The sequence below is a fragment of the Cyprinus carpio genome, chromosome A10 (genome assembly GCF_018340385.1).
Source record: "Cyprinus carpio isolate SPL01 chromosome A10, ASM1834038v1, whole genome shotgun sequence".
Lineage (NCBI taxonomy): Eukaryota > Metazoa > Chordata > Actinopteri > Cypriniformes > Cyprinidae > Cyprinus > Cyprinus carpio.
In genome coordinates this window covers 8,335,608-8,351,945 of record NC_056581.1, presented here as the reverse complement: position 1 = coordinate 8,351,945, position 16,338 = coordinate 8,335,608, and the positions used below count along the sequence as shown (strand labels likewise).

General features: G+C 36.5%; 1 protein-coding gene across 4 annotated transcripts in view; it reads left to right on the top strand.

Annotated features, from left to right (window-relative positions):
- The window catches only part of LOC109055178 (cell adhesion molecule 2-like), a 360,969-nt gene that overhangs the window by 264,845 nt on the left and 79,786 nt on the right, over positions 1-16,338 (top strand). For 2 of the 4 annotated variants that reach the window (XM_042765020.1, XM_042765023.1), the window contains exon 3: positions 12,956-12,982. The exons of the other annotated variants lie outside the window; for them this stretch is intronic. In XM_042765020.1, the coding sequence (XP_042620954.1) occupies positions 12,956-12,982 (27 nt within the window). The remainder of the gene's footprint in view (positions 1-12,955; positions 12,983-16,338) is intronic. 4 annotated transcript variants of the gene reach the window in all.

Sequence of the window (16,338 nt, the reverse complement as noted above, 5' to 3'; positions counted from 1 at the left end):
AAGTGCAGTTTCCTCTGTACTGTACAAACCACAAAGTAGAGGAAGTTGATTTTAGCACTATTAAAAATATAAATAACAGACTCTCTGTTCCCATATAGTCTCATATTTCTGCTGGCCAAAATGGTCTTAAAGGGATACTCCAGCCCAAAATGAAAATTTTGTCATTAATCACTTACCCCCATGTCATTCCAAACCCTTTAAAACTTCGTTCGTCTTCGGAACACAATTTAAGATATTTGGGATGAAAATCAAGAGGCCTGTGACTGTCCCATAGACTGCCAAGTAAATAACAGTGTCAAGGTCCATAAAAGGACCTATATCACCGTATGCTCTTCCGAATCATCCACGCCACAAGGATGCACTGTTTCTATGTGTATTTAGCTTTGATTTGAAAGAAAACAGCTCATCGTTGTGGGGCGGATGATACAGAAGGGCATATGCAGCATACGGTGATATGGAGAGACACAGAGGAGACTGTTGACAAAGGGATTGTTGAATAAAGTCGTTTTTTTGTTTTCTTCACTTACAAAAAGTGTTCCTGTCGCTTCATATAACCCAGATTGCATGTCTGATGGCAGATGGAGTATTCTGATGACGACTTTCATATATTTTATGGACCTTGACACTGCTATTTACTTTGCAGTCTATAGGACAGTCACAGGCCTCCCAGTTTTCATCCAAAATATTTTAAATTGTATTCTGAAGACGAACGAAGCTTTTACGGGTTTGGAACGACATGGGGGTAAGTGAATAATGACAAAATTTTCATTTTGGGGTGGAGTGTCCCTTTAAGAGGTTTTCTGTTCTGCTATGTTGTCCACCATTCCACCATTCAGTACAAAAAAAGCAACAAATATATTGATTCTAAGAGCTTATATATTTTGAATTATATATTCAGTGTCCTTTCCCAGAGTTTTTCACTGTCAGTCAATCTTAAACGCTGTCTGTACAGAGACAAAATTTAAAATGGCCTCTGCTTATTTTTCGAACAGTTTGATTGGCTGCTACCCTGGAGCGTGTATCAGGTCTTTGTCTGGGTTGACAAGAAGTCAGGCATGAAGGATATGACACTGTAATGAATCACCGTTATCGCGGCCATTAGAAGGCCCACACGCTAAAGTTTGAGTGACTGGTGTAGGAAGGCAAACACTAACGGCCCGCGTGTATCCATCAAGCGCCTGCCATTGTTCATCCACATTAGAGGGGCAGCTTTCTAATGGTAATTGAGTTTGTTTCGTTTGGCAAAAGCAGGAAAAATGCCACCGGCTCCACTGATGAGGGTCCTCGATTAGGCCTCAGCTTTATTTCCCATTCCTTTTACACAACTGGAGAGACCGCTCCACATAAATGATGAGACAGGCTCTCTTCAGCAGGGCTCCAAGAGGGAGGCTCGCGGTCCCGGCAGGTCCCCCGCGCACGTGTAATGTGGGAGCTTTATTCTGATATGAAATGCCAAGGGTGCAGGCATCCATCCATCATCGTTACGGCTGTGGCTTCTGTTTGGGCTCAGTACAAGATACACATTTGATTCACTATATTTGAATTATTTTGAACTCTCAACGCAGCTTTAGTTTACTTTCTCTCAGTGCGTCTCGATTAGTGTTGCTCAGAACAAATTCTTCAGCTCACGTTCCTCTGATAACACGGTGCGTTTTACTGGTGAACATTAATAGATTTCATAACGTCTTTCCCCAGACATTAGTGGATAATTATCTTACCCATGGCTCTACCTCATAAAACTATTAAGTTTTTCTGTGAAATTAAGTTGTCAAAAATCTGCTTCAATAAAACAGTGTTTAGAGGAGGAGCAGCAGTAGTAACAGTAAACTCTGAGTTTCTTACGACTATACATATTGAAGAGGAAAGATCTGATCTGGTAAAGAAAACCAGTTAAATCTGACAGTAAACTGATAAACAAAGCGTCCTTTAACATCAGCAAAAAGGTCACTGTGTGTTCATGCTTAAGAATATTGAGGGGCTGATTTGTAGCAGTGAACTTTTCACTACAAATTTAAATCATTAATACTTGTCCGTAAATGTCAGATCGGTAATAATACTCAAACCAATAACATGATGTTGTTGTTAATGAGTTTAAAGCAATACAGTAAATGAGCTCCTTTATTATGAGTTGTGTTATAATGGGATGCTTAGCTTCATCTTAAAAGTGCGATAATCAAATATTATATTTCGCAAAGGTGCAATAAGTTGTTCCAGTACTGTCTGTACTAGGTTACTGCCCCAGATAATTTAAGCATATTGATGTTTAAGTCGTTTATTCCAATAATTCCAGTGTTAGACATAAAGTGAAGCGCTTGACTCAGTGCTGCTGTTCTAGCCAAACTTCATTAGAGGCACATAGTTGAAAGCAATCTCAGATGTCAGTGAAACAGCAGTGCCCCATCGACTACAGTAACTGAAACTGCAGGTTGAGAAGAGCAAATCAAGGGTTAGACTTAGTCTCATCTGCTTTAAACTATTAAAAGTCCCCCAGCTGTGCCTATAGACTCCCACCCTTACACAAGAAACACAGTTCGCCAGTATTTCCAGCCCTCCTGCTGTCCTGCGCCTGTACAGTACATGACTAGAGAAAAGTTTTATGCATTTCAGGAGAATAATATTGTCATTAAACCTATGAAACAGCACAAAAGAAAGTGTGGGAATTATATAGTGACCAAACATTGTTAAAAACAAGCAAAACATTATTGTATTTCACTTTATGAGGTGCATCCTGGGATGATTTTCAAACCGTAAAGAGTACCTGTATATGCTAGAAACAATGAAAAATGTTTTTCCTTAACGTATAGACTTTTTCCTGACTATGTAGGCTTGTGTAGATTTTATTTATTTGTTTGTTTCTAATATATAAAAGTAATATTGTGAAATATTATTACAATTTAAAATAACTTTTGTATTTTAATATATATTAAAATGTAATTTATTCATGTGGTGGCAAAGCTGTATTTTCAACAGCCATTAATTTAATGTCACATCAGATTATCATTATTTTGGGTAAAAGTTAGGCTTTTTAATATTTATGTATAAACCATACTACATTTTTCCAGGATTCTTTATGTGTTTCTTAAATATAGCTGTGAAACTTTTATTACTGCAATTAATATTGATAACTATAACTTACTGTAATTTTTAATTATTTAAATATTTTTTACTTGCATGTTGTGGTCTGGTTTATCCAAATTGATCTGAAATCTGAAGTCCAATATTAAGTTGTAAGTGCACATCAATATTGCAATAATGGCGTATTGAGATAACTGATCATCACATAAAAATATTGAAACTAAATGTTGCTACTATTTTACTTAGAATAAAAAAAGAATGTGTTAAATATGTAAACTCTGAAGTGAAAGAAATGAACCAAACAGGATGGCAGATAAAGGAATGACAGAGAATGAGAAACATTAACTGGAGTTATTTCTCCTAAATAAAGCCAGCGATAAATGCAACATTTATTATAATAATGGGTTCATGAGATAATTGTTGTAAGTTTATTTTTTAAATATACTTCCTATGTTGATTCTACACACATTTGACATTATGTTTGTTTACAAATTAGGTGCAAGTGTTACAGTTTTTGTGATTGACAGTCATAATAAACATATATAAAATAGGGTACAATCATTCTGTTTGTGTGTAACTGATCATACATTGTGATTTGGGTGATGGAGATCAGCCTGGTCATACAGGAAGTGTTTGCCAGGTTATGCAACTTACCACACACACCACAGATTGGCCTGAAAACACTCCGAACTGCTGTGCTCAATGTTGTATCTTAAAATGATTGAGGAAGTCCTGAATAATGCACACTCCGAGGGGTCCGTTTTTGCTTGCATTATGACTAGAGAGATGTTTCTGCTGACCTCGATTCCATCCTCATGAACAAATCCCAGGTGTTTTTGTGCAGTCAGACACACTCTAAATTGCTTTATCAAGTGGCCCCTCATGTATTTATGAATGCTGTGTGTGGATTGCGTGCTGAGAGCGAGGGTCTGCGCTTCTGTGTGGTAAATGAATAATAGACGGAGTGGAAAAGAAATATGGATGAGTTATACAAGCAGCCTTTGGGTGGATGAGGGCGGATAAACTTCCCCTTCATCTCTCTTCTGACGGACCACCCTGGAGAGTCACCAAAACGTGCTGATTTGTTCAAAAATCATGATTTTTTATGGAAAAAGGCATGTGGAAGTGAAAAGCCACACTAACATTCACAGTAGGTGAAAGAAAGAGAAATCTACATTTTCCTTGTCATCTGAAAGACGGTTTCTTAGAAACACCTCCCTCCTGCGACGGACCATCTCTTCTCGCTCATTCTCTCCATCTCTGTCTTTTCCCTTTGAGGGTTTCACGCTATCCTCATTACAGAAAAGCCGACACACAGTCGCACGGCTGCTCTATTGGCATTGATTTCACCGGTCACTGATGAAGAGCCTTCCCTCAGGAGTCGTCAAACTTCAAAACTGCGCTCAGAAGTCTTTGTTAGCGAGTTTCCACAAAGTGACACAGTGAAAAGAAATAAAAGTAGCCTGAAAATGAGAGGCCAGGTCTTGTTATGAAATATTGACAGTCTGACATTTGCTCTGTATGGTCTGTGTTTTCATTCAGTCTTCCGTTCCTCTTTAGATCCAGAAAGATGAATACGCCACGCTTCCTCTTTTCTATTGCTCGCATTCAGTATGTACCAACTTATATTTCTTTTAATATTTATAGAAACTATTTTGAGACTTGAAGGAACAGTTCAGTCATTTATTCACCCTCATGCCTTTCATAACCAGTTCAAAAGGAGATATTTACTGTAACTATATTATATTATATTATATTATATTATATTATATTATATTATATTATATTATATTATATTATATTATATTATATTATGTAAAAAAACTATAAATAAAGAATAATAAATCTCTTGTCTGAAGATATATCCTCCTTGGTTTGCAGAAAAAATATATTTTATAGTAAACGGGGTTCTGCATGTGCTGCATTTTCACTCATGTCTGTGGAAACAATCCCCCCCTCTCCTCCACCCATCAATCATTAGATATGAGCTAGCTCTAAACTATTCATTTGAAGAAACAGAGCGAAATGCGTGGGGAAAAAAGTAAATGTGTTTGAGTAATGGGCTTGCCTGAACTGTCTGTCATTCTTAGCAGTACCTGTTTGACTCCACTCGTTTTTAAAGATTCATGATTTCTATATCCTTCAGCTTACTGGAAATGGGAAAATGTAACACCAGCACATAAGGGATTTTTTTTTAATGTCCAAAGTGTCAGTGTTTTATAGAGCTGCCGGCTGCACCCGTCGCTGTAGGGGGTCCAGGGTTTTACTGAAGCGTTGTGTGAAACAAGGCCTGGGGATACGGGTGAAATATTTAAAGATCAAAGTTCTGACTTTTCACTCTGCCTTTTAAGAGAAATGTGGCAGAATGTGTGAATGATTGAGACATTCGTATGTTATGACTTTGGGTTGAACTGTTGCATACTGACTATAATATTTGGTAAAATGGTGCAAGTGAGGTTTTGAAACTTCTGTAATAGTTGCATATGAGTCTCTCATTGTGAAAAACTATCATTAGAGCATTTGTAGACTGTTAGGTTAGGGTTAGTAGAATAAGTTGCTGTACTTGCAAAGTTATTCAGTAGAATGTTAAGTGACCCTCAAAATAAAGTGTTAATGGATTTAAGCAGACAGTTTACTAACACTCTAATGACTGCTGGCTGACATGTACTAGCAAAGTTAAAAGGTAGTTGAATGTCTAAAGTGGACTATCAAAATAAAGTTTTACCAAAAAAACACCCGTGGATCAACTTTATCATCATTAGAAATTCTATTGATGATAAAGGATTTTTTTTATGAATTCAGCTGTTTATATATATATACATATACATATACAGTATGTGTGTGTGTGTGTGTGTGTGTGTGTGTGTGTGTGTGTGTGTGTGTGTGTGTGTGTGTGTGTGTGTGTGTGTGTGTGTGTGTGGAAAATTGTGTGTGTGTGTGTTTTTTTTTGTATATCTTATTCAGGTCAGTACTAAAAAAAAAAATAACATGCATTTTGTATGATCCCTTGTATTTTGGTAATATATATTCAGCAATAATTACATTGATCAAAAGTGACTCTAGAATGTGTACAATGTTACCAAAAAAAAATATATTTTGAATAAATAATTGTATTCTTTACTGTTATAACTTTCTAAACATCAGCAACTTCTGAAACATATGTATCATGGTTTCCACAAAAAATATTAAGCAGCTCAACTGTTTTTAACACTGATTCAACGTTAAGAAATGAGCATCAAAACAGCATATTAGAATGATCATGTGACACTGAAGGCTGGAATAATGGCTGCAGAAAATCAGTTAAAATTTTAAATATAGTAAAACAGAAAACAGTTTTCACTGTGTTTTTGATCAAATAAATGCAGTATTCTTTCAAAAAAAAAAAAAACAACATTGTGTTGGGGCCAAAGAAAAGAAGACAGTAGTTGAGTGACTGTATCTGAAAGAGGAAAGACACAGTTACTGGTGAGAATATTTGGTCATCAGAGAACCAGACCTGTTTCACTTCTCATTTCTTACAGTAATACAATTGAAAGATCATTTCCTTCCTGATTTACTCTGGCATGGGATTTTTCTTATTATAAAATGTAAATTTAATAATGTGAAGCAGACTAATTTGAGGAGAAAGACAGAAAGGTTTTAATACTCTCTGTCTTTGCAGACGTGACCTTTCAGATAAAATCTGAGAGAGTAGAGGTGATCAAAAAAAGTCGCTCGTATTTGACCTTTTGACAGTTAATGAGATTTGATTAAAACCTGATCCATCCATTTACCTCAAATCAAGTCTCTGGTTTTGAATATAATTTATTTGTATGGTCAAAGAAACTTTCCATGTTCATGTTTCATCCAGGAAACTGTTTTCATCCAAGCGCCCACAGTCACGTATTGTGTGTGGAGGTGATTGAGTTTATGACTCCTCTGGGTCCTTTTGTTTATTTAACTGATGTGCAGGTTGGTGCAGAGGAATGCCGGCATAATCACTTTAAGCAGGATAAATTCAATATTCCAGATTAAATGAAAAACAAACACAACAGTGCCTCTTAGTAATGTGAGACAACAAGGTAGATTCAACGAGATGTAATAAAGATGACTCTGAAAAAGCTAGTTTAAGTGGGCGTGATTAGATTTATTAGCCCATTTGCATGAAGATGGACACTATTTGCCTATCAAGCGATGACTCATGGGTTTGTTGCAGGGAAAACAAAAATACCCAGATGAAATAATTTCCAGTCCAATTTATATGATTGCACTTGATCTAATTTGTTTTCTTCAGCTTCTTCTGAGTGTTTAACTCATCATTTAGGGCTGTGCTAGCATGCTAACATACCGATGATCTGAGTCTCAATTTGAGGTAAATTGAGTGTACCCAGACTTTCTTTTTTACCTTTAAGGATGATTTTTGGCAGGATGACAGGATGATTTTTGTTGTGCTATACAGATGACAGTGACAGAATGGCAAACCGTGCATTAAGGTTTCATAAAATTCTGCGTTTTTAAAGTGTTTTTTCCAGCAGCCCGTAAGCAAAATGTACATGAAACTCCAGCTCGGTTGTAGTGATTAATATTGCACTGCAGATAGCAACTGACTCAGATGTGTATATTCTTTGAATTCATTGCTTGTAAGGGACAAATTTTATGCATCTTGATAAAGTTTCGATGGGTATTTGAAGAATTATGTTGTTGTACTGGTAAACCAGCTTTCCCAGGTTGGAGGAAAGCAGGGATGGTGCCAGAATATGGGCTCGCTGTGGGGGATGTTTGTTACAGAATAAACCTGCTCACATCCAATTAGTTTTATTTATATCCAATTATGTTAATTGCTTCTCCATGTGGCAAAAATGTTGCTTTTTGAATGGAATTATGCATATCACAACCATTGTTTAACCAATGGCACCTACTGCAAAGATATCCCAATAACTTCTGTTGTATAGACAAAATAATAATAATAAAAAATAACATGTATTAATAACTTTTAAAAAAATTAAAAAATAACTATCCCTTAACTTCACTGAAATAAAACAACTTTAAATTTTACCAAACACAATTAAATTTAATGATATAAAACAACTTTAAATTTTACCAAACACATTTATTTTTTTATTCATTCATTCATTCATTCATTCATTTATTTATTTACTTTAAATTTTACCAAACACATTTATTTTTTTATTCATTTTAGTGGTGGTTATACTTTTTTTTAATTAATTGAAATGGAAAATTAATGTAACATTTTAATTATGTCCTATAAAACAGTTTGTTACTGGCTGTAAATTGGTGTAAACAGTTCCTGGAGAAGGCAGGAAATAGAGTATACATTTTTGCTGTATTCTCAGAGCGTGTTTAGCTCTTTGGTTTGCATTTTTTTCCTGTTTTTTGTTTTATTTTATTTTAATTTTTTTTTTTCTGGGCATAAAAAGTCACTTTTTCTGTCATATGTATGGTGGAAGATCCAGATCATATTTAGGTCAGTGTGTCATTTGTACTCGTTTAAACGCAGGTTTGGATGAAAGCCCTGCGATTCTTGAGAAGCCCTGGTGTGACATTTATAATATCTCAAGTGAGTGACTTGGATTAACCTGGATCTAAATCACACTCTGTATATGTCAAGGACAGCTTTCTTTTGATTATGAGCATGAAATATGGAAAGAAGAAGTGTGTTTGAGAGAGACAGAAGGATAAAAAAAATGAGAATGGTACTGAAGATTCCACTATAAACAGAATGTAACCAAAGGAAATTAGATTTGTGTGAGAGAGAGAGTAAATGAAAGAGAATCCGTCAGATGAAATGCCTTCTTATCACTGTAGCCCATCAATATTTGAAATATAAAGAATATACAATGTTTTTTTTTTGATATGTTTTTGTATCTGTATCTTGTGAGTTGTTATTGTGTTTGATATATGAGATCTTTTTATTGTTTTGTTAATGACAAAATATCCAGAGAGAGAGAGAGAGAGAGAATATGTGAGAGATGTTGATTTTATTTTGCCTCATTGCCTCTGCAGGAGTGCAAAAGTAATGAGCCCTAAACACTGGCTCTTCCTGATTTTATTTCATGTTATTTCATTTGATTTCATGCTATTTATTTCTCCCTCTCACCGGGGCGCTATAGCGGGGCGAGTGCTTGCGGCTATGCTTAATTGCCAAATTACCATTCTGAAATGGCACAAACAGGGTATTAGCAATCAGGAGCTATTGCCACACTGCCACCACTCAAGCGCTTGAAAGGTGCAGAGTGCTGACTTCTGCTCATGATTTGCATGCAGCATGACGTTGGTAAAGGACCTTTTAATTATTTAAAGGAACTGAAGGAGAAAAAAAAAGTTGAATAAATGTAAAACTATAGTCACAAATAAAAAGAAAGAGAGATCAGACAGTACGCTATGACCCACAAATTCAACTTCTGATCAAAATCTTGAGAACATGCATCAGTAAGAATTGTAAACACTTATTATTTGCATACATTGGCTGAAATATAACTGTTCTAAGTATATAGGATACATGTCACTTCATCTCCATGGTAATTGAAGCTTTAGTCTTCTTTATTATAGACCTGAACAGTCTACAGATCTGACATCACTTTTTAAGTTACAAGTAAACATAAATGAATGGTGAAAGGTATCACTTCTGCATCATTAGCACTACATGGATTATCAAAAACAAACACTCTCTCCATCTGCTATTGGATGGCCAAATAGATAGCCCCGCCCCAAACCCAAGCCATTGGTGGTGCTAATATTCCCACTATAGTTTGCTGAGTTTGCATTTTTGCAGTCACTTTCAGAGTGTCCCTATGATGCCTTGAAATATTTTCTTTTTAGGGGGCTCATCAGGTTTTGGAACACAGTTTATATTTTGCACCGACTAATCTACCTTTTTCACTTTCATTTTCTCAGTCTGCTTCACCTTAAATCTCAAAGTCACCTCAAAACTGATCTTACATCGGCAATACAGATGCCTGTAATTCCCCCACAAATAGTGTCATATTGAACTTCCTATGAGGAGCGCATTCTGGAACGTCATCTGAGGAATGCGTCCCATTCCATAGTCCACAAATAGCAAGTGATTTCTTCAATGTGGCTGAAATCGAGTCTATTTGTTTCTCCTCTTCTCTAGGTTGTTCAAACATCGTAATGGCATTACGGACAGCAGAATTTACTGCTTAGATTCAGCAGGAGATATTTTCCTCTGAAACAAAAGTTTAGGACTCTCAACTGAGTCGATAAATCATCTGCACACATACTAGCCCAACCGGGACATGTGTGGATGCTGTTGCGGGTTTGGTGTAGTGTGCATTGCGCACGACTGATATTTAGTCACCTACAAGCATGGTACTGAAGATCTCGGCCTCTTTATCTGAGCTTTTTCCATCATTAATAATACAGGTGTGTTGAATTATTCACTGATGGCCAGAATTCTCAAAATGGCATATTGGGATTTTGTCACCTTTTCAGCTTTTTTGTCATCCTTTCTCCTTCCTTCCCTTCCTATTTCTTCTCCTATACGTTCAGACTTGTGTAACGCATACCTGGATGGCGCTGCTTAGTCGCTGTCACTCAAAACATTGCCATGATTTCAACCAAGATCTGAAAAGACTCAAACATTCAACCAACGATGGGTTTAAAGTAGTGCTGTCAAAATACTGTATGTGTGTGTACTGTGTACATTTATGATGTATATATAAATACACAAACATACACACACATATATTATGTAAAAACAAACTATTATTTTGGATGTGATTAATCATTTGACAGCACTAGTTTAAAGTGGAAGGCCCTCTGCAAATCTCCACATGGAGGGCCACTTCTTGACTTCATAGCCACTTCTTTTCATTTTGATGACAATTTGGTTTATATTTTTTCAACTTTAGACCAGAACTAAACCAAATCTTCATTTTGTACCCTCATGAATGTGTACAAACAACCGGGTCTTATGAAGAAATGTAACTATTCTACAAGATGGCAATTTCTTTCCTGTAGAGCATATGGCGCTGGAAACGCCAAGATCATAGGTTCGATTCCCAGGGAAAGAAAGAATGCTTTGGATAAAAAAAAGTGTCTGCTAAATGCATCAGCATAAATTTATAAATTCATATGATCTGATTTGTACAATTGTTAAGGGGGAAAAAAACGTAAACACAAATATCCACCCCTAAACCTAACCATCAGTGGGGAAGCTTCAGTGTACAAATGTATATGAAGTTCAAACTTTTAGATACATTTGATTCCTGTGCCCAGAGATTAGGGGGAATATAAGTCTATTTTATCTTGTCTTTTTTCTAGTTTTTGGAAGGCAAGTAGAACCAATGGATGTTTTTGTGCCTTCAGAGGACTAACAAATGATTCACAGTTCACTGTGAGGTGAATTTCAGGATAACACTTTTGGATTCTGCTCAGAGGGCGAAGCTGAAATGTTTGTGAAGTTTCCTTCCCTTTTAGACTTTAAACACACTTGGCTTCAATCGTTCACGGTCTTTGAACTAAGCCAATCGAATTTCAAAGAGTGCACACTTCCCTCCTAATTTTAACAATTATCAGAAAGACCCCTAACCCCACCTGAGTCTGGCTGTCTGTAAAACTCATAGAAATACACATTAAATGTATAGAAATGCACCACGCTGCAACTTGGTTTGTCATTAGACACTTGTTTTCTGTTATTTGAAACATTTAGGAGCCATTTTCAGCTTCAGTCTATAGTAGTGCGTCTTGTGATTGTGTTGTATATAATAATTGGGCATTATAAGCACTCAGCTTTAATGGTATATAAATGGAACGTTTTGTTTGAGTGGATGCTTCTGGTGCAAAAACATGTCAGAAGATGGGCAGAATTAGGACGGTTTATTTGTTCAGTCAATCAGCGGGTACAGACAGCTTGTTGTGTCTGGTTAAGAGTCTGTAGAAGAAAGCTCTTTGGTCTGATCAATAGCCATTCACCAAACAATAACGTAACAGAGGATTGTGGCTCTACTCGTCTAAGACAGACCGACACAGATTCCACAAAACAATCCAACTCTTTTCTTGTGCTCATAGCGCTGTCAATCTTTTACAAAAGCAGGTTTTCCATGAATACTGTACACTTGGTGTCCCATAAATAAAAATAAAAAAAAATAAAATCATTAGATGCACAAATCCTATTTTTTGTGACATTCTATCTTGAATGTATATAAAATTAAATTAATTCATTAGTTGCATAAATTTTATTTTATTTGTTATAGAAGAGCATAATATTTATCTTAATTACAGTAGTTAAACAGTAAGTGAATTTGATTGAATAAATTGTTTTTTTGTTTTATGTTTTTATTTAAAAAAAAAAAAAAAGATCACACAAATATTTTTTATACATGTTAACCAATAACTATAAAACAACATTCTGCACATACTATTAAGCCCATTCTGTTATGTTGTCTGACCTCCTGAGATTGATGATCATCATTTTGTGAACCTTTAGCAAAGAAAATGAGTTTTGAACCCTATTTTGCACTGTACTGTTGGGAAGTGCTGTAGGAATTTGTGAACGTGTATAAAGGCACAGGCCTGTCTACCTGTGTGGTTTAATATTTCCGCCAATATATTGTGAATCGCTGTAGTTTATAGTGGTTGGTGTTTGTAAATGACAAGCACTCTTGAAAGGCTTTCCATTTAAAGTGGCTCATTGTTGTGAATCAGACAGATATAAGTGAGATTTCCACAGTGGGAGGATTAGTATGCTAGTTTGACACAGTTTACACCCTCTTGAAACTGGCCTGTTCTAATCGAATGTTTTCTCCTCCTGTCCTTCTCTTTCTCTCCCTCTGAACCTGTCTGTCCTTCCCTGTCTTCCTTTCTTCCTACCCTCCATCCTCTCCGTCCTTCCCCTCCCCATCACGCTATTCGATTCCAGTGGCGGCAACGAAAAACAAAGTGAGAGGTGAGTTGGATCCTCCATCTTCCCTGCTGCTTGATAAATGGGGAGACACTGTTCCCAATAAGCTGAGCTGAGATAGCTGCCTTATCACTGCTATGAGCCAGGCAGGCAGTACCACTGTCCTGTTCTTTTCCACACAGCAATTATTTTTGATATTTACTACCCCTCTCTGTACTGCCCCTCTCCCTCCCTTTGCTTTACTTTCTTGCCTTCCTTTCTTCTGTCATCTTTTCCAGCTAACAGGAAAGCTTCTGAACTTCAGTGCTGCACAGAGCTTAGCCGCATGTAGCGACTTGTAGCATGGCTAAACTTAATGAAATAGCTTTAAAAATAATGATATGGCCATTTATTTGTATCACACCGCTTGTCTTTGTTTGTTTCAGACAGACTGTCAGTCTGTGTATTTTTCAGTCACTCTCTCTGCAGGTTGTGTCATTTCGCCAGTAGGTGGCGATAAGTAACCTCTAAAGTGAGTCACTGAATTATTCATTTACAACACTCATCCTTCATACGACTGAGTCGTTGAATCATTAATTCAACCCATTCATTCAAAAACATTGAATCATCAGTAAGTCATTGAATCGCTCGTTCAACAGATTCATTCAGGAGCAAAACAAACACCATTACTGTGTGTTCCTTTGAGATGCGGGTCTGACTTTCTTTAAAAATGTTTTCATAGGTGAAGTTAAATCAAACAAAGGAAATGGTAATATTGTGTCTAAAATGTTAAACACAATATTTTCACCCTAGCAACCACATAGCAGCATGCGACATAGCAAACTTGTGGTCAGCACATTGACAGATTTTACATGACCAAGACAGGACTAGAGGCGTGCACAGATTGTTAAGAAAAAAAAAAGCATGCATGTAGAGGTCTACGCAGATTTTCTGTCCCTTTTCAGCAAGATTTTGTCTCGCTCTGGTGTTATATGATATTAACACAAACACAACACTTCAGATCTCACCTTGTTGCATTTGTTACAGCAGGCAAAAGGAAGGTGCTTTCCTCACTGCCAACAATACATTGATTTGTATGTTTGTAATTAGGATCATTATTGCTGTATATATTATTTTAAGGTTGTCCGAATAGAAATATTTCCCTGATGTAATCGATGAATTCATAGACTCCAAACATTTTTTTTAATATTTAACTTTATTATTTACTTTAAGAGAAGCAGTTAAATATTTACAAGGGGAAGTTCACAAAGGTTACAGTATGTATGACTTGGTATGCCATAGGGAAGTGAGAATTCCTTTATTACCCACAAACAAATACTTGCACACACAAGCACACACAGTCAGTCAGTTCAAACAAATGTTTATGTAAATGTATGTCTATAGCCAGCTGATGCAGTATCACTGTTGGATTCAATGTATCCATTGTCGCAAAAACAGCATTTAACCGTGAGACAGCAGTGGGCACAATAAAAAAGTGGCAAAATTACACCAATGTATTGTTTTGTAATCCACGCTGCTACAGTTTTGAGACCACGTGTCCTCTTTTTCCCTAATTTTCCTAATTTCTAAATTGCCTAAAATGTACAGGTTTTGCCTTTGTTTTCATATTCACGTGCTCTATACAGTCCTTATTTTGGAGATCCCACCTTCTCGCACACCAGGATTGGTTGGTTATGTACAATGCCTGCATGCTATTGGTTTAATGATACACTGATACACTGATTGTTTAGCTGAAAAAAAAAAAAACCTACAGTCGACAAAAACTCCATAAAACAGTTTTAAAAATTACATTATCTAGGACCTTTATACAGTGCGTGTAAAGACTAAGTCTATCCCTCACAGACTTATTTTCCTCTGCCTTAACTTTAATATGACGTCTAACCTGGCTAAGGTCTATAAAAAAAAAACAGACATTTTTTGCAATTTAGAAATCCCATCCAGAACATGTCTGGGGAAAAGAGGACGTATGGTCTTCCTGTTTGAGAACAGCTTTGCTATGTTTAGTTACTTGCTGTCCCAACACTGTGCAAAAAATGAAAAATCTTGCCTGTGCAATAGATCTGAATGTGACATTTGTTAGCTCTCCCAGAGGTCTGCCTCATTTATTTATTTTTTTCATGAGGAAGAAAAACTATCACTGCAAATATTTGGAGTCAGGTAGATGAAATGAGGCCTATGTGTACAGAATGAGTGAGACGCTATCAGCGACTGACTCCTCTAAACCACCTGCTCTCCTCATGAATAATACACAAGACTATGTACTATACACACACTCACCTCAGATGGCAATTTTACCTGTGTACCATCTGCCTGCAGTGGCATGGCATGGTCTCGTCTTGGTACGTGCGAGTAACAGGGATGTTTTTGTCTACGGCGCATTCATAGGCACTGTTCCCTTTTGTCACAGTAAATTACAGCATTAAAAAGAGAGGGAAAAAATTACTTGCTACAATTAAGGAACTGTGATTGGGATGTTTGTTTACAATGGCAAGAGCAGCTACACACTGGTCTAATTGTGCAAATGAAAGTGGAACCGCTGAGGCCAGTTCATTTGTTGTTTGCTAATTGATTAGATTTCTCTAAATCAGAAATTGCAGTGCATCTTCAAAACTTTTCATCTGCTGTGTCTGCATTTAATCGCTCTGATTCACACTATGTGCACAGCTAGCTCATTAGACTCTTTGCAATTAGTGTGCTACGACTGGTTAAAGGTGATGTGTTTAATTAAATAAGTTAAATGCTTTCTCTGTTCCCAGCTTAAAATAACTCTATTTGTAAGATGATTTACCCAAAAATTGTGAACACTGTCTCTATGGTAAACCATCCCAATATAGAACATTTTCTGTCTGAACTATCTGTTTGGCTTACCCATCGCAGTTGGGGGTAGTATTGGGAAAACTGGAACTAGTTTTTGAAGCCAATGGCATAGAAACGACACCCTTCACCTTTAAACACAACATGGAATTGATTTACTTTGTTAATGCCTGTTTTTGGTATTATTGTGAGAACAATATTCAAAATGCCTTCCATAATATATCCTTTTAAAAAAAATGGTACAAAAGATTTGTTTATTTATGTTTAAATGTTGTTCTTTTGAATAAATATATATATTCAAAGATATTAATCTTAACAACCCAAACTTTTGAACAGTAGTGTACTTTTTTCCCCCTGTCCTTTAAGATCGTTGCTTCTTACATAGAACGTGACCCTAGGTGGACTGTGTGATATGAGCCATCATGTATTGCTGTGCTTCTGGTTGTTGATTGGTTCTTCATTAGACGGCAGCCGCAGGACCAGTCACACTGCAGGACTGTGACCTACAATTTTCCCAGAAATCTGTGTGAGTCCATGATTAGATGAAGGCAATTAATGGTCTGTAAGAGAGCATGACACACTAAGCA